The sequence below is a fragment of the Oncorhynchus mykiss genome, chromosome 22, assembly GCF_013265735.2.
Source record: "Oncorhynchus mykiss isolate Arlee chromosome 22, USDA_OmykA_1.1, whole genome shotgun sequence".
In the NCBI taxonomy this organism is placed as follows: domain Eukaryota; kingdom Metazoa; phylum Chordata; class Actinopteri; order Salmoniformes; family Salmonidae; genus Oncorhynchus; species Oncorhynchus mykiss.
In genome coordinates this window covers 18277779-18303992 of record NC_048586.1, presented here as the reverse complement: position 1 = coordinate 18303992, position 26214 = coordinate 18277779, and the positions used below count along the sequence as shown (strand labels likewise).

The following is a 26214-nucleotide window of genomic DNA, read 5'->3' as shown; positions in this document are numbered from 1 at the left end:
GAAAATGTGTCAATTAACTACAACAGCTAGGTTTCCATCTAATTGGTGACAGATTTTTAATTGAATATAAAAACATCTGCATCAAGAAAATAGTAGGCATTTTCCCACCAGTGCTATTCCCACCAAACGGACTTGTTGCTGATAAAGTTCAGTGCGTGATGACATAGTGCACACAAAATGTACTTTTTCGCTTAAAGGTGCACTATGCAGAAATCGCTCTTCCATTCCCTAGTTGCTAAAATTCAAATAGTTAGACTAATTTCAGTTAACGTAACAAAACAAGCAAGTATAGTGCAGAGAATCACTGTACCATTGAAATCACTGTGAAATATATTTTCCATAAACAAAAATATTGCATTTTCAGGTATTTGAAGCTGGTGAACAAAACCAAAATTAAGACACAAAAACTAAATAGAACAGATCTACCGCTTCTTAGACTTACTTTCAATCAGAATGACATCTATCACTCACATTTCTATGTGGATTTGGTCAGGTCGCCCAAAAAGTTACATACAGTGGGGCAAAAAAGTATTTAGTCAGCCACCAATTGTGCAAGTTCTCCCACTTAAAAAGATGAGGCCTGTAATTTTCATCATAGGTACACTTCAACTATGACAGACAAAATTTGAAAAAATTGTAGGATTTGGATTTGTAATGAATTTATTTGCAAATTATGATGGAAAATAAGTATTTGGTCACCTACAAACAAGCAAGATTTCTGGCTCTCACAGACCTGTAACTTCTTATTTAAGGTCAATGGCATCATGAACTTTACCCAGTTATCAACATTTTACAATGGCCATCTCGGTCTCCGGACTTGAAACTCATTGAAAACCGGTGGTTTGAATTCACAAGGGAAGTCCAGAAGAGCAGATAAAGGATATCAAGGATCTTTTTTCTAAAAACATTTTTAGAAAAAAGCTGTCTCGTTATCCTCGCCAGGGGAGGGTGCTGGAGTATTGAAAACAGGGGTGCCAATCATTTTTTATTCTTATCTTGTTGAGAAAAAAAAGCAATTGTATTCATATAAAATAATACAATTTCCTTCTTTTAAAAATAATCTTTACCAATGTCGCCAATTATTTTAGTCATGACTGTAGTGCACTACTTTTGACCAGGGCTCATAGGGCTCTAGTCAAAGGTAGTGCACTATATAGGTAATTGGGTGCCATTTGGAACAGAAATCTTTTGTCCCATCATGTTCCCTACCTTGAGGAGAAGCTGATACTTAGTGATCCTCTGCACTGGCTTGATAAGGTAGGAGGAGATTGAGTTGGCCAATCCGTGTCGCTGCTGGATTTCCTGCACACAGAATTGACGACATCATGACGATTAAAGCATATTGATGTTGACATTGAGATACCCTAATGTGATGCCTATCATCATGTGTTTGTCCGAAATGGCACCCTATTCCCTATGGTCACTGTTCATATGTAGTGCACTGTAAAGGGAATAGAGTTCCATTTGGAACAGAAGTCATAAGACTGAGGATGGCTGTGCACTGTCATGCAAAGAGACTGATGGTAGCAAGCAGAAAATTATGATTCCTGTGTTTTAGGGTTGAAATAAATGGCTAATTGGCACCACCTACAGGTATAAGAGGAAAACTCATTCACTTACATCGAAGAAGCTTCCAGCATGCTCCAATATGAGTTGGCTGGAATCTGGTTTGTTTTTACAGTAATTTACATACATGTGGAATTTATCAGCCTGCAAAACAGAATGGGAAAATTCAGTCAAATTCAAATTACTGAACATATATTTTCTTACGTGCATATATTTTTCCATATATATATATACAGTATATCACTACAACTACGGTAAGCAACGTTCACTGCCAATGCTTAAACCAAGAGGTTATCATGGGGCGGCAGGTAGCCTAGTGGTTAGAGCGTTGGACTAGTAACTGAAAGGTTGCAAGATCGAATCCCCGAGCCGATAAGGTAAAAATCGTTGTGGAAATCGTCGTTCTGCCCATGAACAAGGCAGTTAACCCACTGTTCCTAGGCTGTCATTGAAAATAAGAATTTGTTCTTAACTGACTTGCCTCGTTAAATAAAAAATGAATGCTACTGTATGCCTGTTTATGGAAAAAGGGGCTTTATAAAATACGATTGATTGATTACAGATGTTGTATAAACTAATTGCAAGACAGTAAACAACATTCACATGAAGCCACAAGTCAGAAATGCCCTGTGGGCGATGTAAGCAAAAAACTAAACACTATGGTTGTATTCACTAGGCACAAAACAGGATGGGACTACCTGGACGTGACCAATAAGAAATACCCATTTTCGGTTTCCATTTCACAACGTTTTCCTTTGTGTGCTCTAATGAACACGACCCATTGTGTGAAAACAGGAGTCTTACCCATGTGACAAAACAATGGCCCACATCTTCAGGTAGCTGTTCATAGTTCACTAGCTCTTTGAGGAAAATGCTGCAATTAGACAGAAGAGAGAGGGTTAACTATGATAATATTCACTGCTTATCATAGAATAGCCTAGTATAATAACCAAAAATAACCAACATCACATGAAATAGAAGTGATTTGGGGCGGCAGGGTAGCCTAGTGGTTAGAGCGTTGAACTAGTAACCGGAAGGTTGTGAGTTCAAACCCCCGAGCTGACAAGGTACAAATCTGTCGTTCTGCCCCTGAACAGGCAGTTGTTCCCAGGCCGTCATTGAAAATAAGAATTTGTTCTTAACTGACTTTAAATAAAGGTAAAATAAAATAAAATTTGAATTGGTCTCTCATGCAATGATTTGCACCTGAAACGCAACAACAAAGCTAACTGATATAACAAGTTGGAATCTCTTTGAAATTAAGGATGTGTCCCAGATGACACCCTGTTCCCTATATAGTGCCCTACCTTTGACCCCGACCCTGGTCAAAAGAAGTGCACTATATAGGGCATAGGGTGCCATTTGGGACGCATCCTCAATTTGAAAGAGACTCCTACCTGTTATGGAAGTCATAAATCTCCTGGATGTTGCCGAAGATGATGTGCTCCTTGTTGACGATGCCAGGCGGGATCTCCTCCACCCCACTCGTCATCTCCCACAGGTACGCCTAGACAGGACGAGGAGATGAGAAAGACGCACAGCAAATTACATCCTATCATGTCCTACAACCAATCCTCACAAAACATCTTGGGCTTGTTTTTTCATCCTGGCAACCTTTTCGAAGAAGGGTTATAACTGTAATGTGTTTTTTTTTTCTCCAAAAATGTGTTGAATACACTGGCTGTTTGTTGCTCTGGATAACTAAAATGTTACTGTAATTGAAATACTTGTGTCTGTGACGACCAATGACTGTGTAGGTGGAAAAACAAAGAACAAATCTGACTTATTATATCATTAAAACACCCCAAGAACCACTTCTATGAGTCCATGCCAAGGCCAATACAACCCTGAAAAGAAGAGTTTCATTGCCAAGCGGAAATGGAAGAGGAATAAGCTTACCTCTAAACATTCATGCAAGTCCCTGACATAGGCCTTCTCAGTCTGAAGGAGTTCAGCCATTATAAACCTGGATAAATAAACACATGCAATATTATCACCAACCAGTACCAGCCAAACAAGGGCTTTTCTTTATTTTGACCATTTTCTACATTGTAGAATAATAGTGAAGACATCAAAACTATGAAATAACACATATGGAATCATGTAGTAACCAAAAAAAAGTGTTAAACAAATCAAAATAGATTTTAGATTCTTCAAAGGAGCCCCCCTTTGCCTTGATGACATCTTTGCACACTCTTGGCATCCTCTCAACCAGCTTCATGAGGAAGTCACCTTTAATGCATTCAATGAACAGGTGTGCCTAATTAAAAGTTAAGTTGTGGATTTTTTTTCCTTCTTAATGCGTTTGCCCCAGCCCTTCTCCTCCGATTGCTCAGTTTGGCCGGGAGGCCAGCTCTGAGAAGAGTCTTGGTGGTTCCATTTAAGAATAATGGAGGCTACGGTGTTCTTGGGGACCTTCAATGCTGCAGAAATTTTTTGGTACCCTTCCCCAGGTATGTGCCTCGACACAATCCTGTCTCAGAGCTCTACGGACTATTCCTTCAACCTCATGGCTTGGTTTTTGCTCTGACATGCACTGTCAACTGTGGGACCTTCTATAGACAGGTGTGTGCCTTTCCAAATCATGTCCAATCAAGTTGTAGAAACCTCTCAAGGATGATCAATGTAAATAGGATACACCTGAGCTCAATTTCGAGTTTCATAGCAAAAGGTCTGAATACTTATGTAAATAAGGTATTTCTGTTTTGTATTTTTTTTACATTTGCAATCATTTCTAAAAACCTGTTTTCATTTTGTCATTATAGGGTATTGTGGGTAGACTGATAAGGAAAACATTTAATTGAATCAATTTTACCATAAGGCTGTAAAGTAACAAAATGTGGAAAAAGTCAAGGGGTCTGAATGAACTGACTGAACTGTATATAAACGAGGGATACAGCAGAAAAAGTGAGTGGCGGAACGGGGATCTAACCACTTCTCCAAAGAGCATCTGTGTTCTGGCGTGGGCAGACGGCAGCACTACCACTTGACCACTATACACCTTATGAAAAGCCATAGTACTACCCTAGACTTGAGTACTTCGCAACACCTGCTTCCTCCAGCAATTCTTCCCTATTTCTCTCTGTCTGCAGTGTGTACTCACTCTTTCTTCCTGGCTGACTTCCTCTTCTCCTCGTTGACCTCGTGGTTGGGGTCGCGGAGCTTCACCTCCCCAGGATCAGTCAGGCTGGCTGGGATGATGTCCAGCTCCAAGTCCTTATTATCCTACCAGAGACAGAGGGAGCTCTCAGCACACACCCCAAATGGCACCCTATTCCCTATGTAGTGCACTACTTTTGATCAGAGCCCTATGGACCCTGGTCAAAGAGGTGCCATACATAGGGAATAGGGTGCCCTTTGGGACGCATAATTAGAGTCATGTTATATTCCCTTCAGCATGGTCCTTGATGACTCAGCATTCAGCACTCTGACATCAAATAGACTTTTTGAAAAAAAAACTAGCTTTCAAGTAGAGGAGAAATCAATGCCTGCGTGTCGAGATGAGGACAGGGCTTCAAACTGAGATGTGTTAGGTCTTGCCCCCGGTTTTCCTCGACCCAAGGCAGTAGAGATACTAGCTATAGTAAAGGTATTGTATTGAGCTCACTGGAAGCCATTTCTTTGTGAGACAGTCACACTTACAGTTGAAGTCGGAAGTTTACATACACTTAGGTACACCACTCCACAAATGTCTTGTTAACAAACTATAGTTTTGGCAAGTCGGTCAGGACATCTACTTTGTGCACGAAACAAGTAATTGTAAACAATTGTTTACAGACAGATTATTTCACTTATAATTCATTATATCACAATTCCAGTGGGTCAGAAGTTTACATACACTAAGATGACTGTGCCTTTAAACAGCTTGGAAAATTCCAGAAAATTATGTAATGGCTTTAGAAGCTTCTGATAGGCTAATTGACATCATTTGAGTCAATTGGAGGTGTACCTGTGGATGTATTTCAAGGCCTACCTTCAAACTCAGTGCCTCATTGCTTGACAAAAAAAATTGTAGACCACCACAAGTCTGTTTCATCCTTGGGAGCAATTTACAAATGCCTGAAGGTACCATGTTCATCTGTACAAACAATAGTACGCAAGTATAAACACCATGGGACCACGCAGCCATCATAGAGCTCAGGAAGGATAAGTGTTCTGTCTCCTAGAGATGAACGTACCTTGGTGCGAAAAGTTCTAATCAATCACAGAACAACAGCAAAGGACCTTGTGAAGATGCTGGAGGAAACAGGTACAAAAGTATCTATATCTACAGTAAAACAAGTCCTATATCGACATAACCTGAAAGGCCGCTCAGCAAGGAAGAAGCCACTGCTCCAAAACTGCCATAAAAAAAACAGACTACGGTTTGCAACTGCACATGGGGACAAAGATCATAGTTTTTGGAGAAATGTCCCCTGGTCTGATGAAACAAAAATAGAACTGTTTGGCCATAATGACCATCGTTATGTTTGGAGGAAAAGGCTTGACGACGAGGCTTGCAAGCCCAAGAACACCATCCCAACCGTGAAGCACAGGGGTGGCAGCATGATGTTGTGGGGTTGCTTTGCTGCAGGAGGGACTGGTGCACTTCACAAAATAGGTGGCATCATGAGGTAGGAAAATGTGTGGATATATTGAAGCAACATCGAAAAGACATCAGACAGGAAGTTAAGGCTTGGTCACAAATGGGTTTTCCAAATGGACAATGAGCCCAAGCATACTTCCAAAGTTGTGGCAAAATGGCTTAAGGACAACAAAGTCAAGGTATTGGAGTGGCCATCGCAAAGCCCTGACCACAATCCCATAGAAAATCTGTAGGCTGAACTGAAAAAGCGTGTGCGAGCAAGGAGGCCTACAAACCTGACTCAGTTACACCAGCTCTGTCCAACAACATTGGACAACATTTGTTTTGTTTCATACGTTTGAAAACACACTCATTAGCAAAAGAAAGACTAAGCCTAATTAGTTGCCAGGGACTGTTATGTTATGTTGATGAATGAGCATTCACAGCAGGTGGGGTTAGCCCTAAACTCTATAGGGGCCTTACAGGGGCCCTCCAGGGGGCCTTACCTCGGAGCTGATGCCCAGTGATTTCTCCAGGCTGGAGCGATACTTCCCCATCCGGAGGGAAAAGTCTCGGTAGCGCTTGTCCACTGTGGTGACCCACTTCTTCAGCTCAATGACGTGCACATGTCCCTTCTCGACGAAGCTGTCTGCCAACTGAATGAGGAGCTTCACCTTCTCCTTGGTTTGCTGTAGAAAGCCCACAGAGAGATGAGTGTGTGTGTGTGTGTGTGTGTGTGTGTGTGTGTGTGTGTGTGTGTGTGTGTGTGTGTGTGTGTGTGTGTGTGTGTGAACGCATAAGTGAGTTTGCATATATGTGTGTGTATTATAACGTGTGTGTGCATGTAAGCATGATTGCGTGTGAATCTTTCAATAATCTGTAGCCTCCACACTCCTCGTCAATGTCTAGGCTGAAGCTTGAGAGAGTGCAGACATCCCTCAGGAGAGATCTCCTAACACTTGTTTGCTGCCTGAACCATTGATAATGCATTCGCGGTGAAATGCATCAGCAAGTGAAATTAGGAGGTTGCAAATTGCACAGAACAAAGCAGCAAGCATTGTTTTAAGTTGGAGATATGGTTATTTTGTTGTAGTCATGCGCAATGCTCTTGGTTGGTCATCAATCAACAAGATAATTGAAAAAAACATGCTTATTTTATTTCATAATATGCACCATTTAAAACGGCCAAACTCTATTCACAACGGTATTCAGTTGGTAAGAGACAGACATTCAGTAAATACTAGGAATAGATTGTCCACCATCTATGTGTTATCCAGACAAAAAGGAGAAATAGGCAAAATAACATTTTGATTTAGAGCAATAAAGAAATTGAATAATTTAACTGAGCAAAACCAGAAACCACTCAATATATACATTTAAACAATACTTTAAAACCATTTAAATATAACACATAGAAATGTTCTGTTGGACTATAGCAGATGAAGAATCAATATCTTCTTAGACTGAGTATTTAACGGGTCAATATGTTAGTGTATCATGTCTGTTTGTAACAGTGTGTTTATATGTGAAAATGTGTTTGTATTATAAATTGTATTTTAATGTTTAAGGACTCTCGGAAGATTAGTCCAAATGAAGACTAAAAGAGAAGTGTTTAGTGTTTAGTGTAAGTGTTTAGCTAATGTGATATGCAGGTAAAGGGTCAGCAGTAAGTGAGGGAGTCAGAGCAGACTCCGAACAGTAGCTCTAGGGCTGCGTCGCAAATGGTACCCTGTTCCCTATGTAGGGCACTTCTTTTGACCAGAGCTCTGATCAAAAGTAGTGCCCTACATAGGGAATAGGGTACCATTTGGGATGCAGTCTATATCTGCTTCCCGGCACCAGCTCCATACCTTGGCGGAGACTCGGAATTCCTCATACTCCTTCAGTAGTTCCTGACTCCTCTCGCCGCTCTCTCCAGGGGAGGTGTGAGTGGAGAGGTAATACTCTCCTGTTTCCTGGATCCAGTCTAAAGCCTGTGGAGAGAGACATGGGGGGAAATTAGTGAAGTGAAGAGCTCCCTCATTCCATATTCTTCTCTTCCTCTCTGCATGTCCTCTATCTTTCAACGTTGGCTGTGCTGGCCATCGAAAGCAAATAAAACCCCCACGTTTCCTGGCTGGGTCCAGTCCAGGAGGCCAGATGTTATGGACATGCAGTAAAAACACAGCACTCGGAGTGCTTGGGCTGCGTTCAGGAGAGCTCACCTGTTTGGCGCTGCGTTCAAACACCACGTACTGCTGGCACTGATCCAGGCGGCGTTTCTTCATGGTCCAAAAGTGCAGAACCCGGTTCTCCCTCTGGAGTAGCTCGTTGAGGATGGCTAAAGAGGAGAGGGAGGCCCAGTAACACAGAAAGAAGTTAGCAGATCTTCAAATCAAATCACATTTTATTGGTTGCATACATATATTTCGTATATGTTATTGCAGGTGTAGTGAAATGCTTGTGCTCCTAGCTCCAACAGTGCAGTAATAACTAACAGTGGTGAATACTCCAGAGTTTCAAACAAAACCTCACTAGTCAATATAGAAACATAAGAAACGTTAGAAGTAAGTTTAACTGAAAGTAAACTGAATGTGAAAATAAATATGTCAATTTCCTAAAGAAGAGGAGCCTGAAAAGAGTTATAAGGACTCGTGCTCAGAAGTCAATTTAGTTCGTCCAAAATGATACCTTATTATTCCATATAGTGCACTGCTTTTGGCCAGCCCTGGTTCAAAGTAGGTGTGCATTGAGTGTGGGAAATGCTCTCTACAAATTAAATATTATTACTATTAGCTGCTATGTAGGGAATAGAGTGCCATTTGGGACAAACACCGTGCTAGTCCAATAAGGCTGTTGTGACTGACCTTTAACCTGCTGCTCAGGACCTCTGGCATGGCCTGACGCACCAGGTATACCCACATTATTCCTGTGGATGTACTTCAGGAACACCTCAGCATTTCTCCTGGCCAATGTGCAAGCCTGTGGCACAAGAAAATACATTGTCGAACAGGTTCCTTGCAATGGACAATGTATCCACAACTACCATCCAAAATACAATGAGAGGTTAGGATATTGCATGTGTATCTATCAACATACTGTTCATTCGGTAAGTATTCAGACACCTTGACTTTTAAACGTTAAAGCCTTATTCTGAAATGTCCTCATCAATCTACACACAATACCCCATAATGACGAAGTGAAAACAGATATTGACATTTTTGCAAATTAAAAAATAAAAATAAATGAAAAACCTTATTTACATGAGTATTCAGACCTTTTGCTATAAGACTCCAAATTTAGCTCAGGTGCATCCTGTTTCCATTGATCAACCTTAAAATGTTTCTACAACTTGATTGGAGTCCACCTGTGGTAAACTAAATTGATGGGACATGATTTGGAAAGGCACACACCTGTCTATATACGGTCCCACAATTGACAGTGCATGTCAGAGCAAAAACCAAGCCATTAGGTTGAACGAATTGTCCGTAGAGCTCCGAGACAGGATTGTGTCGAGGCACAGATTTGGGGAAGGGTACTGAAGGTCACCAAAAACACAGTGGCCTCCATCATTCTTAAATGTAAGAAGTTTGGAACCACCAGAGCTGGCCACCCAGCCAAACTGAGCAATCGGGAGAGAGGGCCCTTGGTCTGACAGAGCTCCAGAGTTCCTCTTGACAGCCCACTTGGAGTTTCCTAAAAGGCATCTAAAGACTCTCAGACCATGAGAAACAAGATTCTCTGGTCTGATTAAACCAAGATTGAATTCTTTGGCCGGAATCCCAAGCGTCAAGTCTGGAGAAAACCTGACGCCATCCCTATTGTGAAGCATGGTGGTGGCAGCATCATGCTGTGGGGATGTTTTTCAGTGGCAGGGACTGTGAAACTAGTCAGGATCGAGGGAAAGATGACCAGAGCAAAGTACAGAGAGATCCCTGCTCCAGAGCGCTCAGGACCTCAGACTGGGGCGAAGGTTCACCTGCCAACAGGACAATGACCCGAAGCACACAGGAAAGACAACGCAGGAGTGGCTTCAGGACAAGTTTCTGAATGTCCTTGAGTGGTCCAGCCAGAGCCCGGACTTGATCCCGTCCTAATATTTCTGGAGAAACCAGAAAATAGGTTTCTATCCAACCTGACAGAGCTTAAGAGGATCTGCAGAGAAGAATGGGAGAAACTCCTCAAATACAAGTGTGCCAAGCTTGTAGCGTCATACTCAAAAAGACTTGAGGTTGTAATCCCGGCCAAAGGCGTTTCAACAAAGTACTGAGTAAAGGTCTGACTACTTATGTAAATGTAATAACCTGTTTTTGCCTTGTCATTATGGGGTATTGTGTGTAGATTGATGAGGGATTTAAATAAATATATATATTGTAGAGTAAGGCAGTAACTCAATAAAACGTGGAAAAAGTGAGGCGGTCGGAATACTTTTTAAATGTGCTGTGGATACATCACTGTCAACATGGTTATTTGTTTTTGTTTGACAACAAGTAAACTGGCATCCACAACATGTCCTGCAAGAGGTGGACATGTATTCCAGCTCTGTAATGAGAAAATAAATATGAAACCAAACAGCTACGTGTTGCAGAATAACGATGAGCTCTACTGAAAATAATTAGACAGACAGAACAGCATCAGTTCAGGGAATATGCAGCAAATTAATGATCAATAGAACATGGGTTACGTCCCAAATGGCACCCAATTCCCTATAGTGCACTACTTTCCATGCAGGGAGGCGTCAGAAACACTTCAAAAAAGTAATGAAAATATAAGGCCACATGATGGCTGAGAAGAACCAGCCGGAGTAATGGCAGCTGGTAGAGCTTTATGAGTTAATGCAACATGGCGGCAACTTTAAGACACAATAACTGTTTGAACAGTTTCATATTACAGCGGATGAAAGCTAGGAAGAAGGAAAGGAGCGGAATGTAGAGGGAAGCAGAGTGCTGAGAAAGATTGTCAAGTACAAAAAGAAAAAAAAATACTCCGGTAGGTCAGAAATTTAACCTGACGAGAGTAAAGATGAATTACCTACGGTGGCAGGTGTGGTGAAGACCACAGAGTTCAAGCCTCGCCCTGATGATGACAAAGATGATTCTGGTGCAGTAGGATTGAGATTTTTGGAGAGAATGGATTGCCTTCTGGCTGATCCATATGTGGTGTCAGTTTGGGTGGAGAAGAGGTGATTGACTGTTGAATTGGTGAAAGTAACTCGAAGTGGACTCGTGATTGCTTTTTTGTGTGTCTTCCGTCCAGAGGAAGCGGGTGCTCAGCACAACGCGCCTCAGGACAGGATCTGTGACTTGCTTTGATATGGAGCGGGTTGCTGTTGAAAGGAGTGATAACATTTAAATGTTTAAATGTTTAAATGTATTTAGGAGTGTTGAGGAGGATCAACTGAAATGGAAGATTGCCGGTGTTTGTGACACCCGCCGTTTGCTGTGACGCAGACACGGTGGAGAGCATGGTGAAACACAGAAGACACCATCTGTCCTGCTGAGTTTTGATGCAGTCTTTACCCGACAGTCAAGTTAGGAGGTTTCAGTTATCCCGTGAGAGCTTTTGTCCCGAACCCATTACAGTGTTTTAAGTGCCAAGCTTATGATCATGTTGCAGCAGAGTGTAGGAGGGAAATTCCTAAATGTGAGAAGTGTGCAAGAGGGCATGAGTCAAAGGAATGTGTAGTATCATTGGAAAATGCTGTGTGTGTTAATTGTAGGGGTACCCATGTTGCTGGAGATCAGAAGTGTCCGGTGAGAGAAAGATAGATTGAGGTTGCCAGGGTCAGAGTAGTACAGAAGATGTTGTATGCTGAGGCATTGAATAAAGTAGTAGAGGAAGATGGTACATGGTAAGGGATCCTAAAGGGCTCCCTGTGAGTAGGCAAAGGGCAATAGAGAGTGACAGGAATAACATGCGCTTCAGTAAGGTTGGCTTCTTAGCCATGGTTATCAACTGTACTGCAGAAAATGGATTATAAATCACAGAAAATGTACTTAACAAAATATAAATGCAACATGTAAAGGGTCCCAGAAATGTCCCCCAAAAAGTGATTTCTCTAAAATGTTGTGCACAAATTTGTTTAAATCCCTGTTAGTGAGCATTTCACCTTTGGTAAGATAATCCATCCACCTGACAGGTGTAGCATTTCAAGAAGCTGAATAAACAGCATGATAATTACACTTGTGCACCGTGTGCTGGGGACAATAAAAGGATACTCCAAAATGTGCAATTTTGTCAGACAACAACACAATGCCATAGATGTCTCAAGTTTTGAGGGAGTGCACAATTGGCATGCTGATTGCAGGAATGTCCACCAGAGCTGTTGCCAGAGAATTTCATGTTAATTTCTCTACTATAAGCTGCCTCCAACGTTGTTTTAGAGAATTTGGCAGTACGTCCAACCGGCCTTACAACCGCAGACCACTTGTAACCATGCCAGCCCAGGACCTCCACATCGGGCTTTTTCCCCTGCGGGATCATCTGAGACCAGCCACCTGGACAGCTGATGAACCTGAGTAGTATATCTGTCTGTAATAAAGCTGTTTTGTGGGGAAAAACTCATTCTGATTGGCTAGGCCTGGCTCCCCAATGGGTGGGCCTTAGCCCACCCATGGTTGGCCCCTCCCCAGTAATGTGAAATCCATAGATTATGGCCTAATGAATTGATTTAAATTGACTGATTTCCTTATATGAACTGTAACTCAGTAAAATCGTTGAAATTGTCACATGTTGCGATTTTGTTTCTTCAGGTGGCAGCTGCAGAGAGGTACTTGGGTGTATGAGGTTTTACTGCAGAAGAGTTGCAAGGTGTGTTGAACGATAGTGTCCCGCCCTGTAGGATCAGATAGGGCCAAGTAGTGGAATAGCGTGAGGCTTTATTAATGGGTGTAGGGTTACTTGGTAGGGCAATATTTCTTCCCTTTACCAATTATTTTTCCCTACCCTATTAGTTTCACAAAGTGTAATGAATTTACACTCTAGAACAGTAGGCAGACACAGCCCACACATTAGGCGGTGGTGACGGTTAGCTAGCTACGTTCATCTGTTTTTTGTTAACATTGTAGCTAAATCGGATTGCTAGCTCGCTACTTAATTATTCGGACTATATACTAATTGTCTGTGTTTGTTTGTTATTTTTCTTTGCAGACGATCATGATATACCGGCACAGACAAATGAGGCACAGGGAAAAGGGCGCCATTTCATTTTAAATTTTTTTTTACCCCTTTTTCTCCCCAATTTCGTAGTATCCAATTGTTGTAGTAGCTACTATCTTGTCTCATCGCTACAACTCCCGTACGGGCTCGGGAGAGACGAAGGTTGAAAGTCATGCGTCCTCCGATGATACACAACCAACCAAGCCGCTGCTTCTTTAACACAGCGCACATCCAACCCGGAAGCCAGCCGCACCAATGCGCCGGAGGAAACACCGTGCACCTGGCCACCTTGGTTAGCGTACACTGCGCCCAGCCCGCCACAGGAGTCGCTGGTGCGCGATGAGACAAGGACACCCCTACCGACCAAGCCCGGGCGACGCTAGGCCAATTGTGCGTCGCCCCACGGACCTCCCGGTCGCGGCCGGCTACGACAGAGACGGAACCATTCTTCTCTGCTGTACCTTGAGGAAGGCTTCCTTCTGCTCCAGGTGTTTGCTGATGAGGGGGATGACATGGTCCGTCTCAGCCATGGCTCCCAGCTTGTCATGGCCACCACACCAGTCCTCATCTCGCCTGTACTCTTGCTCCAGACTCTCCAGCACACTGCATACCTGAGGAGGGCACAGTCGTCTCAGTTAGTCCTCACAGTAGATCACACACAGTTTCGAGGTGCCAAGGAACCGGAAGTACAGCCGTTATGCAGCCTTTTCCGTCTTTGAGTTAAAAAAAATAAAAAATAATAATGTACCTTTATTTAACGAGGCAAGTCAGTTGAGAACAAATACTTATTTACAATGACGGCCTAGGAACAGTGGGATAACTGCCTTGTTCAGGGACAGAACGACAAGATTTTGACCTTCTCAGCTTGAGGATTCGATCTAGCAACCTTTCAGTTACTGGCCCAAAGCTCTAACCACTAGGGGCTACCTGCCGCCCAGTTTAACCAAACACACAACCACATCATCCTCTGTGTCTTTTTATTTTGTTAAAGGAGTGGGAATTCATATTTTTTTATTGTGTATTGAGGATATAGCTAGAGACATGATGATGTGATTAAAGAGAGAACGCCTCTCAAGTAGGCCCTCCAGGCCTCCACCACCATTTGTCTTAATGGATGGGAAATGCTTGAGGCGGTTTTTGAGTGATTCAGCTAAAACTAAAAACAATTCAGGGAGCACTGCGTGTGGGTGGGGTGGACACACACCTGCTCTGAGGTCTTGTAGAAGGCCACAGAAGCGTTGACCAGCTTGAGTCGATCCTCCATCTTGAGCATGAGCTGCTGCCAGTGCATGGCCACCTTCTCGGCGCAGGCCCGTATGCCGTCCGGGTCAAAGTGGCCCGCCTGGAGCATGACCTCAGCCTTCTGCTGCACCTGCAGGGCACTCTGGTGGGTCTTCTGGAGGGAATTGGCATGAAACAGGGACTGAGGGGACAGAGAGAGAGAGAGAGGGTTGTTTAGGGTCAGGGTAAGTGAGGGGTCAATGTGACATGAAAGTGTCTTAATTGTAATGTACATGGTAAATATGAAGTTTTGCTAAGACTTGAGATCGTTTCATGTTTACATTTTTCTTCTACAATGATGTTTTTTGGGGGGGGCTGTGAGAACATTCACTAAGTGCGTCATTGGAGCATGTCGAAACTGAGAGGTTCAAAAGAAAGGGTAGCGCTGCTCTCGGATCAGCTTTCCCCATTCAAATCTTACCTTAATTACTTCATAATACTGATGACGGATCAGCTCCTAGAGAGATATTATCACCTATGGCTGCAAATACAGAGGTGGCTTATTCTAACGCTTACCCAATAATGATGCACTAAATCACAGATTTGGTATATCGTTGGGCATGTTGCTACACACCATGAAATATATTGAGACAGAAGGCTACAATTTGCATGACTTCAATATGATTTCCTATAGGCCTACTGTATTCATCCTTTAATGTAGTCATCTCGGTTTTCATTTGAAGCATGTTTTCATCCCTCCGCATGTTTAACAATGGCAAAGACGTTGGCAACTTTGTATCTGTTGTCAACTTCCGAAGTTTTCAGCGGTCACAGAGAGACAGACGAACGTCTTGATTCCATGTTTGGCGGAGAGAGGGCAAAAAAAAAAGAGCATCTAACAGCGCACCCAGCTGTTCTACGTTGTCTGAGGCAGGTGATAAATAACAAGAGTTTTTCAAGTTTGAACTTTTTCGAGCTGTTTCGAGCTGGCTCGAAAAGATTTAATGACGCTCCTACAATGGTTCTAATTATGAACTTAGCCATAAGATGCTTTTGGGAAACTGGGCCTGGTCAATAGTAGTGCACGGTATGGAAAATAGGGTGCCATTTGTGATGTACCCTAGTCTGCCGACTTCCTCTCCTATTTTTTCATCATCTCACATACGTATGTCCTCTAGGGAGGAAAGATTCAGTTGTAACCGTGTCAAACGGCTGCCTGTTTCTGTTGCTTGGCTAGTCAGCAGCATCACAAAGGAAGAAATACATCTACATTTAAGAGACACCGAATGCACGTTTTTACAAGTGTACTCAATCTTACGGAATTAAATCCTGACAGGCAAACTACCATGTTGTGCTTTCCGTGCCAGATCCAGGCCTGGTTTACAACTATGAATTCACCAGAGATAACCAACGCAGGAGAAACGGAAAGGATGCAGTCAACTATGAATTCACCAGAGATAACCAACGCAGGAGAAACGGAAAGGATGCAGTCAACTATGAATTCACCAGAGATAACCAACGCAGGAGAAACGGAAAGGATGCAGCCAACTATGAATTCACCAGAGATAACCAACGCAGGAGAAACGGAAAGGATGCAGTCAACTATGAATTCACCAGAGATAACCAACGCAGGAGAAACGGAAAGGATGCAGCCAACTATGAATTCACCAGAGATAACCAACGCAGGAGAAACGGAAAGGATGCAGCCAACTATGAATTCACCAGAGATAACCAACGCAGGAGAAACGGAAAGGATGCAGCCAACTATGAATTCACCAGAGATAACCAACGCAGGAGAAACGGAAAGGATGCAGCCAACTATGAATTCACCAGAGATAACCAACGCAGGAGAAACGGAAAGGATGCAGCCAACTATGAATTCACCAGAGATAACCAACGCAGGAGAAACGGAAAGGATGCAGTCAACTATGAATTCACCAGAGATAACCAACGCAGGAGAAACGGAAAGGATGCAGTCAACTATGAATTCACCAGAGATAACCAACGCAGGAGAAAGGGAAAGGATGCAGTCAACTATGAATTCACCAGAGATAACCAACGCAGGAGAAACGGAAAGGATGCAGTCAACTATGAATTCACCAGAGATAACCAACGCAGGAGAAACGGAAAGGATGCAGTCAAGAGCCATTCAACATTTCTGCACTTACACAAGAAGGAATACAGTATTTCACTTTTAGTTATTACTTTTAATCAAAAATATAATGATTTGTGTATTGTCAAAAACAAAGCAAAGTTCAGGAATTGTCTCCAAACAGAATGCGATCAATTGAGTATGTCTTTTGAATTGAGTTTGAAAATTCCATTTGAAATATGTATTGAATCGGTACAAGGCAATGTACCGTTACATAACAAACATGGACTTTCCTCGCTGGATGACTCCTGTTACCCAACACTATAGGCCTTCCTACACTATACCATGGAGGATGCTTGCGCCCTAAATGCCACCCTATTCCCTTTATAGTGCACTACGTTCGCCCTGGGCCCATAGGGCTTAGGTCAAAAGTGGTGCACTACAGTATATAGGGAATAGGGTGCCATTTGGGATGCACACCAGGCAACTGGTCCACAGCTAATGGAGGGTAACTCCTCAGGAAATGACAGGAATAACAGCCATACACCTTTCCTAAAGCATCCATCTCAGAGGAGTATTATACCAAATAACAGTTGTTGGTTCCTGTAGTGTAGAACGCTCTGCCAATGCAGTTACCTTAACAATATCCATTTAGCATCTAATATGATACACTACATGACCAAAAGTATGGTGACACCCTTTCAAATGAGTGGATTCAGCTATTTCAGCCACACCCGTTGCTGACAGGTGCACAAGAAATGTTCGTCGGGAGATTCATGAAATGGGTTTCCATGGCCGAGCAGCCGCACACAAGCCTAGGATGCCCATGCGCAAAGCCAAGCGTCGGCTGGAGTGGTGTAAAGCTCGCCGCCATTGGACTCTGGAGTGATGAATCACGCTTCACCATTTGGCAGTCTGACGGAAGAATCTGTGTTTGGCAGATGCCAGGAAAACACTACCTGCCCCAATGCATAGTGCCAACTGTAAAGTTTGGTGGAGGAGGAATAATGGTCTGGGGCTGTTTTTCATGGTTCGGGCTAGGCCCCTTAGTTCCAGTGAAGGAAAATCTTAACAACAGCATACAATGACATTCTAGACGATTCTGTGCTTCCAACTTTGTTATAACAGTTTTGGGGAAGGCTCTTTCCTGTTTCAGCATGACAATGCCCCCGTGCACAAAGCAAGGTCCATACAGACATGGTTTGTCGAGATCGGTGTGGAAGAACTTGACTGGCCTGCACAGAGCCCTGACCTCAACCCCATCGAACACCTTTGGGAAGGATTGGAACGCCGGCTGCGAGCCAGGCCTAATCGGCCAACATCAATACCCGACCTCACTAATGCTCTTGTGGCTGAATGGAAGCAAGTCACCACAGCAATGATCTATCATCTAGTGGAAATAATGCCCATGATTTTGGAAAGATGTTCGACGATTGATACATGTAGTGTCTCAACCGGCTGGTTGAGCACATTTTTACCAAATTCTTCCTTTTTAGCCTTTTTACATGTTAACTATTTATTTTCACATTCCTACTCTTCAAGGTCTCTACAGGAATGGTACAATATGAATCCCTCACCTACTGCATTCCTGCCATTTATCCCATAACTTTGGTCACTGATTTTTTGTTTTCTTACAGACCTCTGAGTAGGCAAAGTTAAAGTGCCACAACACTGAACTGCGGCAACCCAAAAGGATACAATGTATGTAAATGTCAAAACATGCTCTACCCGCCGGTTGGAAATAAGGTTGAAGAGCTTATTTTCATTCCCACAAATGGATTCAGAGCTGTGCTGGATGGGATTCAGGACACACACATGCATGCACGCACAAAAGAATGCACTGGAACAGGCCACTGGGCCTCCGGTACCAGGCTCCAGTTCTCAGAGTGAGAGCCACGGCAGAGCCTGTGTGTGCTGATACAGGACTTTACCGGGCAGCCCCATCCTGTGTGTGTGTGAGCGTTTGCCGTCATGCTCAGACCAGCAGCTATTTAAAGAGCTGAACGAAAACAAGCAGTGCGAACTGGTGTTGAGAGAGAATGTTTGTGTGTGTGTGTGTGTGTGTGTGTGTGTGACTAAGCGTGTATGGAGTTTACACCAAATATATGTGTATGTTTGTGTATGTGTGTGTGTGCGTGCGCCCATGCGTGTGTACGTAGTTTCATGACTGCGCACATTGAAGTGATTAGCCTTGTCAGTCTGGTTTGGCAGGGGGGAAGCGGTTACCTCGATGGCCAGCTGGAACTGTTCATGCTCCCTCTGGAGCTGCTCGGCCTCTGACAGCGAGCTGGCATTCACCATGCTGGCATTCAGCATGGAATCCCCATTCCGGATCCAGCCCAGGACCTGCACAGGACACACAGAGTAGGAGTACAGTTAGGCCTGGGCCAGAGGAGGCTGGTGAGGGTAGGACGGCTCATAATAATGGATGGAATTTGGTGAATAGAATGGTATCAAACACATGGAAACATGTTGTTCCTGTGTTTTTCATACCATTCCAATTATCCTGTTCCAGCTATTACTATTATATGAGCCTGTGCTCCGACTTAAAGTGCCACCAGCCACCACTGGTGGGCAAACGTTCTGGGCAAACATCAGCTCACAGGAAGCTATGGTCAATGTGGCTAGAAGAACTCTGGATTATTGGTTGGCGTCACGTAACATAATACAGTACCCATAATGTCACTTTCTTTATGAGCATGAAGATACTCAGACATGGTTAACTGTAAACAGCAGTTGAAAACCTAAGGATGGATTTAGAAATACACAAAGTCATTTAGACAGAGCTTATGTAATACATATCCAATGCAATCCCAAAATCAAGCATGAACTACAACTAGAGGCACAAAGCGCTTCAGAACAGTTTAGCTTCATAAAAGCACACATTTTTGGCATAGTTCGATATAAACAAGGGAATAAACTAGGATTAGCAGTAGTATTTTCTTCACGGGCATTTAACTATTAGATATTACATATGTTCCCTTTTGTTCATTTAGGAATCCCACGAGGGATTAGAAACATGGATTGTTTTTCCTCTCCAGCTTCCTAAAACTCAGAGACCCCCAGGTCAGGGGGATACTGAGGATGGCTAATCTCTACCACCCTCTTTCTTTCTTTATTTCTCTCGCTCTCTCTTTCTGTCGGTCTGTCTCTGTACGTGTCTGTCTGTCCCTTCCCCGCTCTCTTTCTTTCTGTCTCCTTCTCTCCCTCTATCTCCCGGTCTCTCTATCTCTCCTCTCTCTTCTTCTTCATATCTCTGTCTCACTCTCCCGCTCTCTTAGCCCTGCCCATTGCTACACCTTCTCCTCCTCCCTCCACCACCACCACCACAATACCTGGGCTGAGCACAGTCCCAGAAGCCTCCTTCAGAGATACTCTGCGACAATCAGGCTTATTTCCTGCCTTCCTTCCATTAGAGTGCATCATGCAAAGTGGAGCCTCTTCACTCCCAAGTCCCCGGTGACAGCAGTTTTGGCCCTCAATTACTACAGCCCAAATGAGAATAGTGCAGAATGCGGCTAGCACGAGGCGAGACACCGAGGATGGTGTGAGGGAAGTTAGCAGCCATCTGGGAACACCTTCCTAATACTGAGTTGCGCAATCCATGTATCAATCGTCTCAAGGCTTAAAAATCCATCTTTAACCTGTCTCCTCCCCTTCACCGATAATAACTGAAGTGGATTTGACAAGTGATAAGGGATCATGGCTTTCACCTAGATTCACCTTGTCAGTCTATGTCATGTTAAGGTGTTCTTAATGTTTTTCATAGTCAGTGTACGCGTGTCACTACCACACCGACAAACACAATTCATGATTTACGGAAACTGCAGCATTTTTTCGGTTGAGACGTGTTTCGTCTGGAAATATTATCCAATATATATCAATTTAATTTGATATTGAGGCTGAATAATTAAATAGTATATTTAATATTGACTATAAGAAGTGATTTGCTATGTGGATGGCCTGGTTGAATTCAGTCAGAGCGATCCAGCATATTTTAATCATCCATCTGTATTTCCACAGTTTGTATTTCTTGAATAGTGAATACTGAATGTGTTCTCTGTCAAACTGACATTCAGATTAAAATGTCCTCAACGAGGCAGCCATTCATGGCTGCTGGCAGCCATGCACTCACACCGACCTGTTTGATGTAGGGTGTATCCTGCTGCGTTCTCCCATTGTGTGTGTGTGTGTGTGTGTGTGTGTGTGTGTGTGTGTGTGTGTGCGTGTGCGTGCGTGTGTGCGTGCGTTCATTAAATTGAGATTTTGTGTCACCGGTATACACACAATACCCCATAACGTCAAAGTGGAATTATGTTTTTTGAAATGTTTACAAATTAATAAAAAATGAACAGCTTAAATGTCTTGAGTCAATATGTATTCAACCCCTTTGCTATAGCAAGCCTAAATACGTTCAGGAGTAAATATATGCTCAACAAGTCACATGATAAATGGCATGGACTCTGTGTACAATAACAGGGGTTAACAGGATTTTTGAATAACTACCTCATCTCTGTACCCTACACATATCTGTAAGGTCCCTCATTCGAGCAGTGACTTGCACACACAGATTCAATCACAAAGACCAGGGAGGTTTTCCAATGCCTCACAAAGAAGTGAACCTATTGGTAGATGGGTAAAAAATAAAACAAAAGCAGACACTGAATATCCCTTTGAGCATGGTGAAGTAATTAATTACACTTTGGATAGTGTATCAATACACCCAGTCACTACAAAGATACAAGCATCCTTCCTAACTCAGTTGCCGGAGAGGAAGGAAACCGCTCAGGGATTTCACCCTGAGGCCAATGGTGACTTTAAAACAGTTACAGAGTTTAATGGCTGTGATAGGAGAAAACTGAGGATGGATCAACAACATTGTAGTTACTCCACAATTACTAACCTAAATGACAGAATGAAAAGAAGTAAAAAATAAAAAATATTCCAAAACATGCATCCTGTTTACAATAAGGCACTAAAGTAAAACTGCAACAAAATATGGCAAAGAAATGTACTTTATGTCCTGAGAAAATCCAATACAACACGTCACTGAGTACCAGTCTTCATATTTTTTGTTATGGGTGTTCTTGTCTTCAGCAAGGACCAGGGAGTCTACTTTCCAACAGAGTAGGAGACAAATGCACCTTTCAGCAAGACTATACCCTAAAACACAAGGCCAAATATACACTGGAGTTGCTTACCAAGATGACTTTGAATGTTCCTGAGTGGCCTAGTTACAGTTTTAACTTAAATCGTCTTGAAAATATATGTCAGGACTTGAAAATGGCGGTCTAGCAATGATCAACAACCAACTTGACAGAGCTTGAAGGAATGTTGTACATTCCAGGTGTGCAAAGCTCTTAGAGACTTACCCAGAAAGACTCACAGCTGTAATCGCTGCCAAAAGTGATTTTAACATTTGAGTCAAGGGTGTGAGATATTCCTGCATTTCATTTTCAATAAACTTGCAAACATTTCCAAAAACATGTTTTCACTTTGTCATTATAGGGTATTGTGTATCACAGGAGGATGGTGGCCCCTTAATTGGGGAGGAATGGTATCAAATACATCAAACACATGGTTTCCATGTGTTTGATGCCCTTCCATTCGCTCCGTTCCAGCCATTATTATGAGCCGTCCTCCCCTCAGCAGCCTCCACTGTTGTGTATAGATGGGTGAGAAGAACATGTATTTAATCCACTTAGAATTCAGGCTGTAACACTGCAAAATGTGGAATAAGTCAAGGGGTATAAATACTTTCTGACGACACTGCACAATTTGAGCGTGTGTATGTGTGTGCGTACTCCCACCCACCTGTTTGACCTCTGACTGCAGGTGGCGGAGCTGCAGACACTCCTGCAGTCTCTTCTGGGTCTGGTCAGCGCTGACGTCGAGCTCATGCTGCTTCTCATGGAGGAACTCCAGCAGCTCCTGGACCTGAGTGGCCAGATCCACCTCTTTTTCCCCAGTCAGCTCAATGCCTGTACCACCACACGAAACTACTGTCACGACCACATGAAACCATACAGTCACATATAGTTACATTCCATAAGTTAGCCTATTCGGGTTGTCGGGTTTTAAAGGTTCTGCTCTTCTTCCTGTCAGCAGAGCCTGAACGCTAAGACCAAATTGTATTGGATTTGTTTGAGTGTTCACCCTACCACTGGGCAATAGGAGTGGCTGCAGACCCTTTGTGGTATTTATGAAGGATGTGTTATAAACTGTAGCACTAGGTGGCGCTAGTCCACCAGTCCTTCTCCATTTCAATCTGCCGTGTTCCTTCTCAATTAACAAATTAAATCACCCTACTTAAAAAGACAACACTTCCCTTCAATGTCTAATTAAATAATGATTGTGATTACCCCTAAACCCCAGGGTTATCAAGTCTATCCCAAATGGAACCCTATTCCCTATGATGCACAACGTTTGACCTGAGCTAGGAGGAGCACCACTCCAAAAACCTGCAATGAAACTGTCCATACTGTAAATGCACACTATAAAATGTGACACTAGTACAGTTGGCTATTCTAACCTCCCATCCTGAAATATTGTCAAGAGCCCAGCACAAACCTTTGGAGGGCTTAAGTCTCCATTGGTCCCGACTGAGGGGGATGTCACAGTCCACACAGTCCATGAAGGGCACACGAGGGTGGCCCAGATTTCAGCTCCACCCCCTCCCTCCCCCCTCTTGGCACAGAGTGATGGCTGGCACGGTGGATGCTCCTCACCCCTCTGGTGTGTGTAAGGGGGGCTATGGGGAGGTGGTGTGGGTGCGTCCCAAATGGCACTCCATTACATATAAAGTGCACTACTTTTGACCCGGGCTCATAGGGCTCTAGTCAAAAGTAGTGTATTATATAGGGAATAGAGTACAATTTGCGATGCAGCTCAGGCCTCGTATTAAGCCCCATGCAGTGCAGTGGGGAGGGTAAGAGGATTGTGCTGAGGGAGAAGGAAAGCCATGCTTTTTTAACCTAATTCCTGACTCCTCTCTCTCCAGATGGTTAACTCCAGATTCGACCCAGCACCTCTGATGCTGCCTCCCTCCACCCCATCCTACCTATCAACTCCTTCCACTTGGCCCAAGTCAGGTGACCTCTGCTCTCTCTCAGTTGGCAGGGCAGCACATTCTCAGTCACATCAATGCTCCTGTCTCAATCTCTGAACCCGCAGACACAATAGGAGTCTTACAGCCAGAAACAGACTGGCAAATTTCAGATGGGCTTTTTCATTTTTAGCCCAGCCGGCATGTCTAAATCGTTTTTTTAGTTGTTGATGATCATTGTTTGGCTAATAATGGGAGCCTCAAGGGAAGAAATTGGACTGTTTTTGGGCCTTCAAGACAAAAAATGCACCTGTGTTAGAAAAGGCTGGACCTCAGCTAGAAAAGTGGCTGTCAGAAGTATTACAATGTAAACATACTTTTAGTCTGCATATTTTAAGACATGGCATATGGGGTGTAGTGAGATACCCAATGGACTGGACGATTCTCTTCTCATCACTCATCTTGAAAAAATGTATACTTAAAACTTGAAATATGTATATACTAAAAACTTGGAAATCAATCAACCCACCATCAACAGAATGGAAAAATCGAGTGATTTATTATTAAAATATTGAAATAGCACGGGCGACCGAGAAAAAAAAATTGATACAATTTAAGGCCTAGTGGCAAACAATCATGCAGGCACTAGGGATGGGGGTGTGGCCAGGCACTAGGATGGGGGTGTGGCCAGGCACTAGGGATGGGGGTGTGGCCAGGCACTAGGGATAGGGGTGTGGTCAGGCACTAGGGATGGGGGTGTGGCCAGGCACTAGGGATAGGGGTGTGGCCAGGCAATAGGGATGGGGGTGTGAGCTTGCGATTATAGGCAGATGAGATGTAATCAATGTTTGTGTGCGTCTGTAAGTTCTTGTTCGTATTGTATAAGTTTGTAAATGGAGTAAAAAAAAAATACAAAAAGAAAAAAGAAAGTTAAAGGAGAAATGCTTCAACCTAAAAAAAAAAGGAAGGCCTTAAAAATGGTCAAAGACTCCAGCCACCCAAGACATAAACATAACACCGGGAAGTGTTATAAGCATTAGAAAGTATATATACTGTAAATAGGCATATGTCTGGATTTGATTAGAGCTTTGATCTAGCCTGATGCAACCTGAGCCTGATGAGCCATCCATAAAAAAAGAAATGATGAGCCCCACAATAAAGTAATTTAATGAGCCCAAGCCCCAAAAAACAAATGATTGTGCCGTTATCCAACACAAACACGATATAGGCTACAGCACATTACGCACAACAGAAAAACAGCCCATAGATGTAGCCATGCTCTCTTGGGTAAATAAATGAAACCAGCTCCAGTAGGCGAATCTGTTTTAGTGTGAACTGTATTACTGTACTGTATTGTATCATATGGACTGTTGAAACCATGATAAAGCGGGGAGAGAACATGTGATTCTGGTGCGGCACATGCAGCCTAACAAAGTTACAAGTATAAACTAGCTAATTTGATTGTCATTTAGAAATTTAATAGGGCCTATTTGTATAATTAGTAGGCTGACGCATATATACCTTATGTCGGCTGACACATATACAGTAGGCTGACACATACATACGCATATTCCCCTAATATTCTTAGCCTACCTCCTCTTCCTCTCTCTATTGTTGCTTCATTCCTTCCTCGCTTTCAACAGTTGAATGAAATAAGTTTAGTTGTCCTTATCTTATCATTCTAATGACATCCTTGAATAATATAGGACAAAAATGAGATGCAGAAGGCCTTCACTTCTCTTCACAAAGATTGAATGCTTATGGGTCTGAATGAATAACTCCTATATCCTACCGCCATCGCTCGTTCGCTCTTCTTTCAAACTACCCGTGAGTTCTATTTGGCTGCTTTATGTAACATTCAGCCAACAAGAGTTTGCGTCCCTCTTCGAATAGTCTATTGGCGCAAAAAAAAAAAAATGCAGAAATAAAAAAAATGTCCAGCAAGCTATTCTAGTCTAGCTTTTCCTGCATGGGACTCCAAGAGCTAAGGAGCGTTTAGTAATGAGAGGCCAGCGGAGCACAGCTGCGTGTGTATTGGGCAAGAGACAGAGGTCATAAGTTCAAAGCTTATTATGCACAACCCATCATTAATTAGATACATCTAAGGATAATACTGCATTGGATGTATTACTGTATGTATTAGAGGTAGGCTAGAACATCTATATATAGGGCTTAATTTATATATCAATATAGAACAGGATTATCTATTTTGGATGCAATTAGAATGGAGTGGATGGAGAGAGAGAAAGACTGCGAGAGTTTTCACGCGTGCACTGATTTAAAGCAACGATATTCGATTGATAGCCTGTTTTAAAACTCTGCAGCTTCAATTTAAAAAGGTAAAGCCTTTATGATTAAAAAATAAGGTGACCCGAAAGACAGATAAGAGGTGGGTAAAATAGACGCGCATTCGGTCTTTATATTACTGTAGCATAGACTATGCTGAAGAAAATGCAGGCCTACCTGTCACAAGAAAAAAAAAGTTACCATGATGAGATGATAGGTCTACATGCATTGTGAACTGAGCTCCATACTGAGATGGGCTGTCTGTCCCCACCCTGAGCGTTGATGATTCATCATGCAGAGGCC

General features: G+C 43.0%; 1 protein-coding gene across 4 annotated transcripts in view; it reads right to left on the bottom strand.

The window, feature by feature from the left end:
* The window catches only part of kalrna (kalirin RhoGEF kinase a), a 284612-nt gene that overhangs the window by 82138 nt on the left and 176260 nt on the right, over nt 1-26214 (bottom strand). For all 4 annotated transcript variants that reach the window (XR_005038797.1, XM_036958909.1, XM_036958910.1 and 1 more), the window contains exons 15-28: nt 22395-22561; nt 18807-18926; nt 14472-14690; nt 13729-13878; nt 8977-9091; nt 8335-8450; nt 7981-8103; nt 6637-6819; nt 4670-4791; nt 3466-3532; nt 2964-3073; nt 2371-2440; nt 1621-1710; nt 1210-1302 (exon numbers count right to left, since the gene is read on the bottom strand). Coding sequence is in view for 3 of the 4 variants with exons in the window: in XM_036958909.1 (XP_036814804.1) it covers nt 1210-1302; nt 1621-1710; nt 2371-2440; nt 2964-3073; nt 3466-3532; nt 4670-4791; nt 6637-6819; nt 7981-8103; nt 8335-8450; nt 8977-9091; nt 13729-13878; nt 14472-14690; nt 18807-18926; nt 22395-22561 (1745 nt within the window). In the remaining variant the exon portion in view is untranslated. The remainder of the gene's footprint in view (nt 1-1209; nt 1303-1620; nt 1711-2370; nt 2441-2963; nt 3074-3465; nt 3533-4669; nt 4792-6636; nt 6820-7980; nt 8104-8334; nt 8451-8976; nt 9092-13728; nt 13879-14471; nt 14691-18806; nt 18927-22394; nt 22562-26214) is intronic.